This window comes from Poecilia reticulata, chromosome 12 (assembly GCF_904066995.2).
Source record: "Poecilia reticulata chromosome 12, P_reticulata-male-v2, whole genome shotgun sequence".
Taxonomy (NCBI): Eukaryota; Metazoa; Chordata; class Actinopteri; order Cyprinodontiformes; family Poeciliidae; genus Poecilia; species Poecilia reticulata.
In genome coordinates, this window is record NC_088841.1 from 12,837,693 (window position 1) to 12,853,622 (window position 15,930).

General features: G+C 35.7%; 1 protein-coding gene across 1 annotated transcript in view; it reads left to right on the top strand.

Moving 5' to 3' along the window:
- The window catches only part of eng (endoglin), a 39,154-nt gene extending 27,237 nt beyond the window's left edge, over positions 1-11,917 (top strand). Inside the window, exons 6-14 of the mRNA XM_008424390.3 lie at positions 888-1,077; positions 1,180-1,282; positions 1,498-1,702; positions 1,838-2,004; positions 3,557-3,805; positions 4,391-4,457; positions 7,610-7,720; positions 8,587-8,634; positions 8,723-11,917. Of these exons, the coding sequence (XP_008422612.2) occupies positions 888-1,077; positions 1,180-1,282; positions 1,498-1,702; positions 1,838-2,004; positions 3,557-3,805; positions 4,391-4,457; positions 7,610-7,720; positions 8,587-8,634; positions 8,723-8,844 (1,262 nt within the window). The 3' untranslated portion in view covers positions 8,845-11,917. The remainder of the gene's footprint in view (positions 1-887; positions 1,078-1,179; positions 1,283-1,497; positions 1,703-1,837; positions 2,005-3,556; positions 3,806-4,390; positions 4,458-7,609; positions 7,721-8,586; positions 8,635-8,722) is intronic.
- Positions 11,918-15,930: the final 4,013 nt, after the last annotated feature.

Sequence of the window (15,930 nt, forward strand, 5' to 3'; positions counted from 1 at the left end):
GTGCATACATATGAATTGTATAATCATAGGACATATAAAACCCCCTCAGCGCAGCATTAAAAACCAAATAAAGAAATCCTGCTGACAATTCACTAGCTAAATATCCAGATTGGCACCAAAATTTGGTCCTGTCACTCCGCAGGTAAAAAGGTAGAGTAGTCGGCATCTCGAGGAAAAATCACCAGACTGATTCTTGGCCACCTCAGCAATGTTTGTTAAAGTAACCTCGGGTTCCCCTGCGACCTTAGAGTTTGTCTCCTTCATGGACAACATGAGATCCTCAAAATTGTACGACGCCACGCCATGTGTCGATCTATCCACTGTGTTTGTCAGCAACAGTCCAATCAGCAACTGCAATTTGGTCCAAAGTGAAACGCCCCAGGGTGAACCGAATCGCTTTACCTCCGACAAAGTCTCGAAGTTTATTGTTACAAATGCGCTGACGTCATAGAGATACTGTGGAAAATAATTGACAAAAACAGTTAAATGTTATCAGTGGGGAACATGCAGTCACTACGCGCTATGTATCCAGAGCATTTAGAGGGACAAAATGGAAGATTTAAAAGAACAGCCCGCCTTCAAAGTTAATCAAATTATGAACACCTTACAAGGGTTAAAAGGAAATAAGACTTAGGTTTTTTTTTCTTGTCCATGTTGTAAAGTGTCTAATCAAATATAGCAACATTGTCTGAAACCTTTTACCTGAACAACACTCTCATTAAGACCTACTACTTTAACCTCTGTGACAATAGATTTAGTGTACTTCTTTGTGGTAACCATCAACTTGCTCATTACTTTGCACAGTGTCTATGTTTTAAACTTGATTTTCCATTAAAAGGCTGTATTACTCAATGATCAATGATGAGCTGTGATTTGTTTGTTTGTAGGAACTAAACCTACAAGCATACCTACAGCTGGTCCTACAGATTGTGTACTTAACAACGAAGACATCTCAGAAAAGCACTTTATGAAGGTTGACATGGTTCCAGATAGGATCACGTCTTGTACACTGAAATCACAGAACCCAGACGATAATGAGATCCATGTCATAAACATTCCAGACAGTTCTCCTGTTCGGTAACCTTTATATTTTTAAGAAACAGAATTTTATGTTCCTCAATTTTTACCAAATATTTTTTTCGTAATCCTCTTTTTTTTCTCTCTCTCTCCACATGGCAGTAATGTATCCTTGCTCGTTAAAACTCAGGGCATTTCTTTCTTCCTGAGAGGTCCTCAGGGCACCACATGGACCTTCCTCAACACGGGCTTTTTGAAGCTTGGCGTAAGTTTCCATGTTATGTGTATACCTTTAGAAAATGTCAGTATAATGGAATTCATTCTAAAACAAATTTCTGTCTGACTCAAAACAATCAAATTGATTGTATTAATGAACAATTTCTAGGCTTTCTGAAGTTCCTTTTGTTATTCGGCACTTGTCAAGTACTTGTTGTAATATATTCATTAAGAATTTATTTTTATTGTCTTCTTTTCTTATAGTCTAACAACGACGTCCAGATACAAGCTTTCGAAAATAAGGTTACACTACCTAAATATAATGGTACAGTGAGAGGTGACAAAGCAGAGGTTGTACAGGAAATGGCTTTGGAATATTTTAAAGTCAGTTATTTCACCAGCTACAGTGAAATAACGCTGGACGCATCAACCATTTCTCTAGTGATTGAAAAACAACACAATTTACCAGGTATGACTTTTAGTTTACTTTCTTATCAGAGAAAAATAAGCTGTAAAGAAATGCAGAAAGTAGATGCACAAAGCTGGGAAGCAAATGTTGCACTATTGATAGACATTGTAAATGTTGCTTTTGTTTTATTCTTAGAGAGATTTCCTTCAGTCAGAGAAGAAATGGCAAAAAGTATGATTACCAAAACCACTGATGCCCCGAATCAGATGCTTCTGAACATCCATCTGTACACCTCCCCAGACTATCGCTTTCCCTTAGACCCTTTAACCAGATTGCAGACTAACAAGAGAATCTACGCACTGGTAAGAATTTATTTCCGATTTTTCTGATCACCCAAATCACATTATTTTACAAGCCACATTTACCCACTCATGCCATGTATTATTTTTCTATTTTAATAACCGTTTTGTTTAACAAATACACTCATACATCAATTGACATATAGCAGAGATCATCAGCTTGTTAAACTTGGTACCAACCTTGATGTTTAGCAAACAGTCCAGTTATGACAGTGATTGAAAAGCAGCAAACATGGCACTGTTAAGAAAAAAGAAGAAGAAGAATAAAAAAGTCTCTAATTTACAGCTAAATACCGGCAGCCCTGGGGGCTTAAAATTCATATTTATATGGATTTTACAGTGGCTGGTATTTTACCGTAAATTACCGATATTTATTTGTTTTTTTTTTTCTACAGTGCAACCATCGAATATCATTCCTAAAATGTCACAACAAGTTGCTACTTTGTAATTACTGAGCAATTCACCATATAAAATTTGACCAATCATGTATCATTGTGAAAATGTATTGATCTCCTTTATTTTTTTAAATGTAATTTTATTTTATATTTCATCTGTTCTTGGTTTTTTAAAGTCTTTTATATTTCAGATCACTGAACAAAATGTTAGTATCAAACAAAAAAAAAAGTTTTCAAATATTGATGCACAATGTGAAAAAGCCATTGCCCCCATTATCAAATAATCTAACGGTGAATAAATTCATATTTTTAGTTTAACTTCACTTCTTCTCCAAGCTGGACTATTGTCAGAGTTGCATAATCAATAAATAACAAATGAGAAACCGTCATCAACATATATTAACATCTATCAGTGTGGAAGGGGTTTCAATGCCTTTTCCCAGGGCTTTACTAAGACATTTACTGGGGCTTTAAAATATATATTCAAATGTTTCCCACAAAACAGAATCAATAACTAAACCCTCAGCAACAGTGTATGGAGACAACTCTGTAGACTATTGTTGTGGCTACATTGTATGAGTGAACCAAAGCTTCGCTCTGCTTAGACAGGGTCACTCCATCTGCGTTATATGCCAGGCTTATTTTAGTCTCACCTGGGTTTAGTCTGTGCCTGCTAGCAGCCACATCGTCATTCTTGTGGACTATTTTTGTTGAAGCATGTGATGTTGTGATTAATTTATGTCTACTTTACTCTTCCTCAGCCAATCAGTAGCACATTCTTCTTCCCCTTAGCTCCTGGTCTAGTGCCTTCACCTTCTCTGTGCTGAATTAAAGTAACCTGCCACATTTGTACGTAAAGGAAAGACCATTGTAACGAGGGAAAAAGTAATTTGTTAGGTTACTCATTACTAAAACAAAGTACTGCCGTTAGTAACGCCATTTGTTTTAAAGCCATTCTTTGCATCACTGCAAATGGAGAACATGGAACAGCAGTAAATACAATCAGGACAGTAAGGATACCAAAATTACTTTAAGAGTACTTAGACGACTCATCCAGAAGATCACAAAACAAAATCTCTAAAAGCAACTCTTGCTTACATTTTATTAGAAGTTGCGTTCCTTCCCTGCAGTTTATTTAATATCGTCTTTTTTCCTTATAGATATCTGCGTACACCATAGGTGACATGAAAATGGCCCTCAAGGTGATTGACTGCACCATAAGGCCCAAGGCCTTGTCCTCTGCAGAGAAAGAGCTCCCGATCTTCTTGGAGTCCTGCACTGCAGACCCCTGTCACAACAGCGCTCGGCTCAGCTTCTCCTTAGATCAGATGCCAGAGGGAACATCCAGCACATGGGTCCTACGATGCTCTGTCAAGCTATGCTTTTCTGACAAGTTATATCAGATTGAGGTATGTATTTCACAACGGCTTTTTTGACTAAACAACATGTATTTTCAGTTGTTTTAAATGAAAGCAGAGGCACAAAACATTCTGCATATTATACATGAATATTTCAGTTTCAGCTTAGACGTATTTACATCTAAAGTGTTTTGAATAATCTTTTATTAGGGCCTGAGAAATGATTGAAAATATTACCATAATCATAAATGATTATTTTTTTCATGCTATGAGGGGAATATTTCACAAGCTTTGCCTGAAGCGTGGTACCTGTGGAAATTCCCTGGTGGATTCTCCTTTTATTTGCTTTGCCCTCATTTTTTGTTCACTCCTTCGGTATTCTGCATTGTCTTTGCGGGTCTTTTTGGTTTTCAGCTTTGCAAGTGAAAAGCAGCATTATAGCAATGACATTGTATTATTGGTGTGCTCGATGCAATATGTTATACTGTGTTGTTATATTATTATCCCTAGTTTGTCTATGGTGATTGTCCAAGTAGTATAAAGTACTGTCCAGTCATATCTGCTGGAAACAAGTTTTTCAGCTCATTTCCTGAAAAAGGACGTTTATTTTTTATTATTTTTCTGTTTCACCCACAGATCTGTGAGGATAAAGTGAGGACAGCAGAGAAGAATCTGGAGGTTATGCAGTCATGCCAACCACAGGGTGAGAGAAGTTATTTATTAATTTCATTTATTTAAAAAAATTACCTTGATGTTCATTTTCATAAATTATCTGTTTCATAGTAAAAACTTGTCAAACTCCTACACAAATAATCATAACATTTAATTTACCTTTCATGCCTCCTGGACTAAACTGCTAGTCAGTCAGCTAGTGATTGAGTAATACTATGTGCTGAAATTTTTTCCTATAATTGCTTATAGCACTCACACAACACTGCATGGGCTGATTGCCATAGCAGCAAACACAGGATATTCAATGAAGCCAGTGAGCGGCGGTAGGGCGGGGCCTCGTCCTTTAGGAAGGTCTGCAGGCTGACCTTGTGGCCACAGTCACACGTAACAGCCCTCAGGGGAAACAGTGGCAGGCGGGTGGGTGGGCTAAAATCCTTTGTGCTTCCAAAAAGTCTGACTATTCTGATGTCCAGACACATTGGAGAGCTTCGAGCCATTAAAAGACTAATGAACATTTTTGTCAAAGAGGGATGAGTTTCTCTCAAGATAAGAGAAGCAAAATCTGTGACTAGAAAAATATTAAGGAAATGAATGGCATTAGCTTAAATTTTGTAGCAGCTCAGTAATATAGCACTCTCTGTTTTATCAGCAATACGACTCACTGCAAAATATCATTCCAGATGCTGCAGTCAATATTTTTTTCTTCTTCTAATTCTTCTGTTTCATTATAATTCATAAAGTTTTCCTTGGAAAAGCAAGTCTGCAAATCAGTTTTCTAAATTAATTTGTTGGTTCACTCGTTCCTTTAGTCATTAGCTCTCTTCACACATTTTACACACCTTGTTAAATGTAAAAAAAAAACAAAAAAAGATATCCTAACAAATCCTCTCAGAATTGTGTGGGCATGTACTTTCACACAAGCCCAATATTTCAGAATGAACTTAGTAACAACGCTCTCTCTTAAATGCAAACCACATGTGCCACCATTCTCTTCACACTTATCTGAGTTTGGCTGCACAATTCAGATGAAATTGATTAATTTGATTACTACAAGTCACTTAAAGTGCCAAAATTGTGAAGAAACAAACAAACAAACAAACAAACAAAAACAAAAACTTTTTCTTCAAACTTTGTAAGTCTGACAAACCTTTTCATGGAGTCCAGTTTATTATGACAGAGATGGAATAATCACTATAAATAAGCATAACTAGCAGGCGTCATTGTTTTCCGAGTCTTTATCAAGCGGCAGCGACCGCTCCATTCAGTAATCCTTCCTGTTTGCTGGTTTTCATACCAAGGGCAGGGAGTCAGGGCGCAGGCCTGATGTCCCTCCTTGCCTCCCCACCTGCACTGCAGCTTCTGTTTCCTGCAACTGTTTATTCAGCTTTGCTGTCAAAGGCTCACTTATACAAACTAACACTGCCAGTGATTGGAGAAAACAATTCTCTGAGGAAGGCTGTCTCAAGACGCTGTGATGTTTCTTCCCAATTCAGAGACAAGGAATGTTCCTTTGTAATCTAAAATCAACAAACGAGGTTGGGATGCAGTTGGTATGTACGGCCACCAGATGTCACTGTTTCAGTTCCCTGGGAGTAATTTAAGGTTGACTTTTAAGTGTTTTTGTTTGAACAGAAGCAGCTTTACGCTTTGCGATTAATACACAAATATTAAATGAACAACATAGTGTATATATTAGATGCTTCAGAGTGCTTTTATTATTACCTTAAGGTTTTCTGCTAATGATTCCATCATCTCACTCCGTCATACTTTCCTCAGTGCTTCAGTTTAAATTCACCTACTGTGTTAGGTAGTTTATGTTTCAACAAAAAAAAAATGCTTTTTTTTGTCCCATGTGTACCCTTTCAGTCAGATTAAACTACAGATGAGTTGAGTTATGACTCCTATATTCCAAAACTTAACTTAGCTTGTTTCAGCAGGAAACAGGAGGCTGCAGAGGCAGGTGAGAGAAACTCAAGTGCAGGTGATGATTAGTTTCTCAGAAATGTTCTGGTTGCTTTGTAGAAGATCTTTACAGGTAGCAAGCCAAGTAGAGAGAGAGAGAAAAAAGCATCTGTTTGCACACTGTCTCTATTGTTATACAATTCAGAACAAGCAACGTGTCTCTGCTTTGGTGGAGATTTCTGGCAGCTTACATGGTGCTATTGCAAATTTGAATTTTAAAATCGATTCCTCTCAGTCAGACACGCAAACCTGTAAAACACTAAACCTATTTCAGTGTTAAAATTGATGAAAAGAACTAGAGAGTAATGCAAAATGTTTCAGGAACAACCAAGATTTTTTTTTTAATACACGAAAATGAAAGCCCTTAATTAATTATTCATTTATAGAGGTGATAGGGTTGAAAAATATTTGACGGAAGGGCAAAATTGATGTTCTTCTCAAGAAAATATAGTCAGGGTTTTATCATAATAAAACACAACTATAAAATGAGAATGGCTTTCTAGCGTATAGCCTATGTTCAGAGGCCTGAGCAATTTGCAGAAACTACAGTATATGCTATGTTTTCCTAGTTTTTCCAAGTGTACAGCTTGCACCTAAAAATTAACTACTCTGCAAAGATATCACTCTACAGATTTTAATATATACACATGTTTTCCATTTTGCCTTTACACTATAAATCAATCTTTGTAGAAGTGGTATTGGTGTATAACTATTTCTAATAATGAACGGACCTTAAATGACTATTCCTAATATGCCGCTACTAACGTCTATTATAACTTCACTGAAATTCTATTATTTTTTTAATCTATTTTAAAATATGAACTGCAATGGCCACCATTGCTTCATATGTACAATATAATTTAGATGGACGATGACATAAAATGCCAACAAAGCTATTTATTTAACTATGTCAAATATACTGGCCAGCAAAATTGGTCAAATTGGCTGGCCAGTTGTTTCCAAATGTAAAAAAGATACAAAAACCTACAACCGAACCATGTGGATTTGGTTGTAGTTTCAAACAAAAAAGGGAAGAACTGAAAGATTCAGCATTACACTCTGAGTGATCCATTATATCATACTACAAGGCATGATGTAATTGTAAACTAATCCTCCCACATTGCATAGCTTTACATTTAGTACAACACAATTTTATAATATTCACTTGCTGTTCTTTAATTAAAGGTATATTGCACTTTTTTTTTCTCTGTGGTCTTTCAGATCAGCCATGCTTTGATTTTGGCCTGTCAGGTGTTCTTGGAATTGCTTTTGGAGGGTTCCTGATTGGAGTGTTACTTATTGGAGCGTTGTGGTTTATCAAGATTAAAACAGGTAAATGCATGTTCTGTTTTGTATCCTATTCTAATTGTAACCTGCGTAAAACAGATCACACAAATTTGGGTCACTTTTATTCAACATAATCTCACTAGCTCAGATGACAATGTTTGCCACATTTGACACAGGATTATGCCTACATTTTAACATCCACATATGGTCTAATACTGTATCATTTTGCCACCATGTAAAAAAAGAAAGATTACCTAAATAGTTTCCATTCAAAACAGGATAAAGAAAAAACATGTGCATGCTTTTATTTGCAGCATTTTTAATTATTGTAATAATCCTTACCGTTATCTGAAAAGAAAAGCATCAACTAGCTGCTGCTTTTATAAAATGCTCCTGCCAGAGTCCAATATAATGCCACAAAAATAGGTCATTTTGCACCAAACCTTACATTAATTCATTAAGTTATTGTGTGCAAACAGTTTGATTTTTAAATCTAAGAGATGGAATGGTCATCTCAGGATTACTTAGTAGGTACTATGTAGATCACCCAACCATCACAAACCTGTTTTACTACATGTTCCCTGACCAGAACTAAACAAGTGAAACATAATTTAGTCTCTGTGCTCCTCATCTCTGGAAAAAAAAAACTCACTGAAAACCTCTGATGTGCAAAAATCATTGGCTTTTTAAAGTCTGGACTGCATATTTCCTATAAAGAATAAAGCTTATGTACTTTTATCATGCCATAGGTATTTATTTCTTGTAATATTTGTAAAGAAAAAAATATTCTTTGCCATAAGGGTAGCAGTTCACTGCTGTTCTCCATATTTCTTTTCTATTGTGTTCCAACTTGTCAAATGTCCCAACCGAATATGCCTACACTTAACGTGGTCTCATTGAATTAAACTCAGGGTACCCAGCTGGACTTGACATGAGGTCAACTGCTGCCAGTTTTCCTGGTGAGAAGTATAACTGTTCTTCATGATTTTTTTTTGATTTTTTTTTATTGGGATCAGGCTCTAATCAGCATCTGCCTTCTTTTTTAAGGATGTCCCTGTTCAAGAGCAAAGCGACAACCTGTTTCTTCCAACCCATCACCCTCCGAGAATAGCAGCGCAAATGCTAGCATCGGAAGCACTCAGAGCACACCGACCAGCAGCATGGCATAAGATCATTGTTGGTTATACTAGCAGGCCACCATCCCTTCTGTCATCTTGATGGGTTTCAAGCTTTTTGTTGCATCCGTCCTTGAAAGAGCATTTCTTTATACTTTATACTGTTTAAATTGTTGTTTAAAAAGCACAACTGATGGTATTTGACATACCATGTCTAAAAATGGGTTTGATCTGGGAGTCTGGAGTTAGATGTGGAGAAAGGATGAATGATGAGTAACCAAAGTTTTGATATTAGTTTTTTAATGCTTTCCTTTGCAGCCTCTCTGTAAATTCAAATTCCTCAGCCAGGATGTTACAGAGGCCAAAAAAAAAAAAAAAAAAAAAAGAATTGGCTCCCAGCAACAGGAAAAACAAACCATATCCCCCCAAGAGCTAACAGGAAATTCACAACATTCTTTCCAATGAATTGTGCTCGTGTGATGGGAGCACAATAACAGTTATCCAGGAGACAAACCGGTCCAAAGACAAGCTTTGAAAAACAGATGAAAAGATGTTTTGCGAACATTTAAGAAACAAAAATATGACGGGTTGTGTGCTAGGTGAGTCCAAAGAAATTCATCAACAACATCAAGGTGTCTGACGTTCTGTGTATTCTCATTTCCAAATAGACAAAATAAATACTTCCTTATATGATTTTAGACTAATTTGCAGTCCAGGGACCATGGTTTTATTGCTACCTCTTATTGAGTAGAAATCTGGAGCTAAGGTAAAACTTAAAACTAGGTTTCTGTGGTGAAGTTATTGTTTTTTTTTTAATCATTTTTAATTTACTGTCATTTCTTGCTGCCATATCAAAACCCTAAAGTGGCCCTATGGGCCATTTGTAGCTCACAAAATAAACTTATGGTGCCATTGTCTTGTTATCCAGTGGATAAATAAGTGTCATCATATTGTTTTTCCATAGCATTCATTTCAGATTAGATTTGAACTACATTTAGAAATAAATTACCAAAACTAAATGATGAAAGAAGACATTTAATGTGGACTAACATGGATTTTTTTACTTACATGAGCTGAAAATGCATCACTATTTTATTGCAGAGTACCAGTTTTCAATATGTATTCCTGTATTCAGAGCTGAGCAGTGTTTGTAGAGATTCACTAAGATTTCCAGGCATCACACTGTTGCATCTTACTATTTAACACTCATCCAGCTCTTTCTTCCAGGTGGAGCCCCCCACGCCCCAAATAGTGCTGAGGTTAAACTTCAGTAGTTTTCATTTGCACAATACCCATTGTCACCAGTGACACCAGTTCTTCACCAGTACTTACCAACTTACTGTGCACGTTTTAGGTCTGTGGAACAGACCTTTGTCTTGTAATGATTTTCATTACACTGTTAACCTTGTAGATTTCTTTTTGTTGTACAGATTTAAAAACCAAGATTTGATCTTTTTTTCCTTTTTTTCAGAATATAGCTCTTCTCAATTGTCCTTTCTTTTTTGTAGGCATTATTGAGTTAAAAAGAATTTTGGTGGACTTAACAGGACTCTTATGAATCATGCTTCATACGAAGTTTGCTTTGAAAATTGAAACAACCTTGATAACAGTTATACCTTAAGCTGCCATTCATTTAGACTTATTTTGTTTCTTTATCAAAAGGCTGTTCAGTCCTTTGAAAGACTCAGTATTCACATTTACTAATGGCATTCAGTTTCAAAGGTCGTCCTTGTTGTAATAGTTATTGTATAATGATACATATGAGCAGAATGATACTGTTATAAAAACTAATGTTCACACATTCATGGTGAATGGGTGAATGACTGAATGTAGTGGGAAGAGCTTTGGGGTCCTCTGGACGTGATAAAGTGCTATACAAGTACAAGACATTTATCATTAATTTATAATCACAAAAAATTGCTTCTCTAAATTTGATTGACAGATAAATATATACATGTATTTTTCATATAAATGGTTGAATGTATCTTTTAATCTCTTATTTAAATCAACTCTGAATACAGACCATTCAGACTTTACTGCATGATCAATATTAGCATTTCTACATCCCTCCATATGTGCATTGACATATTTTATTAGTTCTTTTAACTGCTCTAATGGCATTTGAAAATGTAAAAAAATAATAATAAAACAAACATATTTTCACCTGTTGCTAATCTAAATAGGTATATTTTAAATTTTTGTTTGTGGTCAAAATGAACAGCTCATGTCCAAACTGCATAATATTGGCTCTATAAAAATATCCTGTTTTATTTATTCTTGTTCAGCTTCATTCTCAGACCTGTTCCAAACCAGTTTTGGGATATGTGTAGCACATTTCTCTCCTTTATACACATGTGCATTTTTTTGAGACAGAAACAAAGAGGGCCAGTACAAATTGCCACTTGAGAATTTGTGCAATATGGTGAGAGGTTAACTTGCATGTAATGTCCATATGTAATTTTTGTTTTTGTATGTGTTATTATGATAGTCTTTCTTTGAATCATTCCATAACCTACTTTATTTCTTGAGACAATTCAAACGGGGCACAAGACGCATCTCTTTGTATTTCAAAACATTCGAGCTTTTATTCCAGTCATTTGAGACAACACGTGTCACATCACATACTGGTCACATTGCAGTTTCACCCTGCTTGACCTTTGTCCTCCAAGTCCTCTGTGAACCAAAAAAAAAACATGACAAATCTGTGGACCTACATGTTGACATTGTATTGTGTTCATGGTGTTATCTTCAGTCCGTGTAGTGGGGTTGTCAGTTCAGAAGACAGGACATCTCCCCACTTAATACGTTCCAGATGAATATTCAGCACACTGTTATCAATATACGGTTCCTCCCTTATTTGCAGTACTGACATACGTTTTGATGTGATAGGATAGGGAATGTGCAAAGTGCCTGGGTTAAACCAACCCTTGTATCTGTCACAACAGTGAAAATAGACAGGATGTCAGTTCATCCACTTGTTAACCCTGCAGTGTTATCTTTGTGCCTTTTACCGTTTTAAGTGGTTTAATTTGTCGAGAATGAACTTTGGTAATTAATTTTTTATGTTGTTGTTCTTCCCAGAGACTCTGTTTCTAAAATCATCCTAATAAAGTAAATTTGAGAGATATTTCTGTTTTGTTTTTTTTTATTATTATTTATTTGCATGAGCATTATGCACGCATGTGTGAATCAGCAAACTTGGCAAGACCATATTGGAGATTGATAGAGCAGCAAAGCCAAGTACACAATAGATCAAGCTCTAAAACATTCCTACCATCAATGAAAACACAGAAACATTAAATGATACAGCATATTCAAGCTATAATTTCCCAAGAGGTTTAAGAAATATTATTCAATAATCACTATAATAGCAGATGTATTTATTTCCTTGTGTCTGATTCAACTGCAATGGGATTTACAAAGGCCTGTTCTGACAGCGAGGTTCCTACGTAGACAGTTTCAGTCCTATATACAACCCCCATTAGCAACAATATATGACTTTTATTTAAGAACTACTGTACAGGGCAATTCTTAGTTTTCAAGAATTAAGTTTTGGCATCGTTAGAGGCAGCCTTGTAAAAACCAACCCCTTGTATTACGCTTTGCTTTTTTGCTTTGTACAGGAAGTCTGGGATTTTGGCTATTGCTTCCTGTTGTCATGCACAGTGAATTTGTGGATAGACCAAAATGCAGACAGGAACTGGAAGTATGGATCATGTTGAATTTTTCTTTTATAATAAAACGGAAAACTTCCACAAAAAAAGGAACACTGACACAAGTCAGGATAAAACAACAAGGGGAACTAGGAAACCAGGAAGAAACAAAGAAGTAATGGGAATAAACAGGAGGAACCAACAAGGAATGACTGAGAGTGAGTAATACATATTGAGGAGCTTGATCAGGGAACAAGGAAGCCATGGCTGATTAGAAACAGCGTACTGGTATGGGGAGAGAAAGAGGGATGAAGAATGGCACAGGTGGCGAGGGACAGCATACGCAACATTGGAACTAAGAGTAAATGCTGTGACTTAAATGTGAGTTTTGGTTTACCACAAATTTAATACACAGAGTGCTGTGGAGTGTAAGACTGAAATTCAGTAACATCTTACATGAAGCTAGACATTATGATTAGAAACGTAGAAAAAAAAAAAAAGGAAGCTAATTATTACATCAGTGTTTGTTTGGAATAGAGCGATGACACACACCCAAGAAATGTTTGTAGAAGGTCTCATTCTCCAAAATAGGATCATGGAGCCACTCAGCCGAGAGAAGCAGACGTTGTTTGTGTTTGTGCCTGGGTGTATGCTGAACGGTTCGCATCTCAGTGTAGAAATCTGTTCTTGTCTGCAAAAAGTATGCTTTGTGAAGAGTGTTATTTGGGCTATGCGTACAGGATCCAACAATAGCCTGGGGGCAAAACCAGCCATCACAGCTCTTTTCTTGTAAAATCAAGGTGGTGGGGGTTGTGGGGGGGTAATTGTCTCATGAAGTATTTGTGTTTGTATGTAAATAAGGAAACACATGTCAGTGTTGTACTAGGCTCCAGGTTCTATGAATATATTTCCAAAAGAAATAAAAATAAAAATATCTTCCCAAGGAGTTTTTTTCCCCCCATTGCTGTAGATCACAGCTTGTCTGCTTCTTTGTTAATGAAGGATGAAGAAGGATTTTTGTGTTTAGCAATAAAGCAATATATAAACTATATGGCACATTTAGTCACAATAACTTGGAAAAAATAATATGGTATGTTAGAGCCAATTAGAGCCAACTCTTGAGTTTTTGTTTTGTCAAGCTTATTTTAAACAAGTGCTATAAAAATATTATACTTCTTCTGAAGATATTTTATAATTTGGTCATGAAATATATGACTAATTTTAGTTTTAACATGTTACAATTAATCTAGCATTTTTATTCAAATCTCTGTTTTCCATATAACATTTTTAAAGAAAAGTTTGTTTTTTCTTCAAACAGCTGTTTTAAGCAGAATTAAAATTTTAAAACTATCTGTATGTGTACAGAAGAAGCATGGCAATGCCCATTCTCTCTCATTACATTGAGAAAGGAGTTCTGGAGGCTACCACCAGAGGGTGCATTTCTTTTATCTGGTTTTCTGCAACAAGAGGGATCGTGTTACTCATAAACAGAGCAAGACAATGAGATTTTCCTGATATATTATTAAAAGAGCAATACTGCAATAAAGTGTTAAAGAAATGAAAGCTATATGGGTAAAATCCTGATCCAACATTGACACCTATTTGATTATAACTATCCTGTTTGTGTGCTTAATTCGGTTTTTAAAATCAGATTAGCAAATCTGTAAGCCCAGTCTGATATAAAGCTGATAAAGCCTCAGGGGTGTGTTGAATCCAGGAAACTACATGTGAAGCTACCCACAGTAAGCACTCTCTCACTCAGACTTTCACGCCCCGAGGTCCTGTGCTGCACACAAGGTTGTTTACACTCTTCAAGGCTGTGCACAGGCTTTGCCCCTGTCCTCATCCTTCACCCCCCACACAGACATTCACTTTCTCGCAAGTATCAACATACTTACCCACACCTCACTGACTATCCACAGCCTGGTCCTTGGTAATCCTCTAACTTATAGGCAGTGCAGTGTGCCCCAAGCAAATCCCATTCCTTGAAAATGCAGTCACCTCTGAAGATGATGTTTGGCTAAAACACATCAGAGGCAAAACAGCACAATGTTTATTTTTTTTTTTATTATTATTATTTTTTCCTTCATGTTGGCCTCCTTGCTTTGCATTGTTCTTTTCTGTAAGCAAATAACTGTTCAGTGTGCCAATTCAAGACAGCATATTTGTACAAGTAAGTCAAATATTATTCATACCTATCTATGTTTAAAAAAATATTTTAATTTGACTAAAATGTTTCTTCCGACTGGCAGTGATGCCTTTCAACCTCAAAGACACACAAATGAGGACTATGCAGTTAAGCTGGTAAGCAATCATTGGATTGCTTACCATTGCTTGACATTGATTAGAGCAATGTCAATAATTATTCCATTGGTTATTAACAAGGTTAAGATATTAATATATATATATATATATATATATATATATATATATATATATATATATATATATATATATATATATATATATATTATATATGTATAAGTAATATATATATATTACTTATATATATATATATATATATATATATATATATATATATATATATATATATATATATATTTTTTTTTTTTTTTTTACTTTTTTTTTGCAAACAAGATGCTACTTTTAAAACATTTTCGTGACACATTGCTATATATATTTTTCCCTTTCATAACCAAATATCTTGGCTGAATGTGAAAAACTCTAGGCCTAATCACATATCCTAGCAAAAATAGCAGTGGCCCTTGATTTTGTTTAACACAACATGTTATCATGACTGGGTATTTACCAATCTCATATTAATTTAATGCTCACTCAATCATAATTCCTCAACACATGCCATTTTAAAGAAGCCATATACTATTGAAATGGGATCTTTGTGTTTTGGTTTTGGAAGATGTACTTCAATATTTCTTCAATGGCACATCAGGATGCATATATATGATATATTCTATGTTTATTTGTTTTAAGCATAAATTCCTTTTTAAAATATGGGAAAGACTCTAACCCTGCGTGGTAAAAGTGAAACGACAACATCTCAATTCCACATGATTGACAAATATTTATATCAGAGTGTCAGTCATATTTAGTTGAACAATATCGGAATATCAGGTGTGGAAAATTGTCTGTACTGTGTCACCCTATTTTTAGTCTTTGACAGATTTTTGAATTTGTAATACTCACAGCAGGAAGATCCCTGAATGAAGTGTCAATACCACGTATATTTTGGGAAATAAATATGCAATTATTGAGTGCTGCCTTGTGTGTGTGAAATACTGATGATCTTCTAGGTCAGTGACGTTTGATTTCAGTCTTTAGGGGCTGGAATGCTGGACGTTTTTGAAGTGTCCCTGTCCCAACACAGTTCAAATGGATTCAAGTAGTGCAAATACCATATTCTGTATGTCATCACATCCTACAGAGGCCTATAATGAACTATTCAATTGATTCAGGTGTAATGAACCAAGGAAACATTTACAACATGCAGACCCCAGAATTTCAGGAA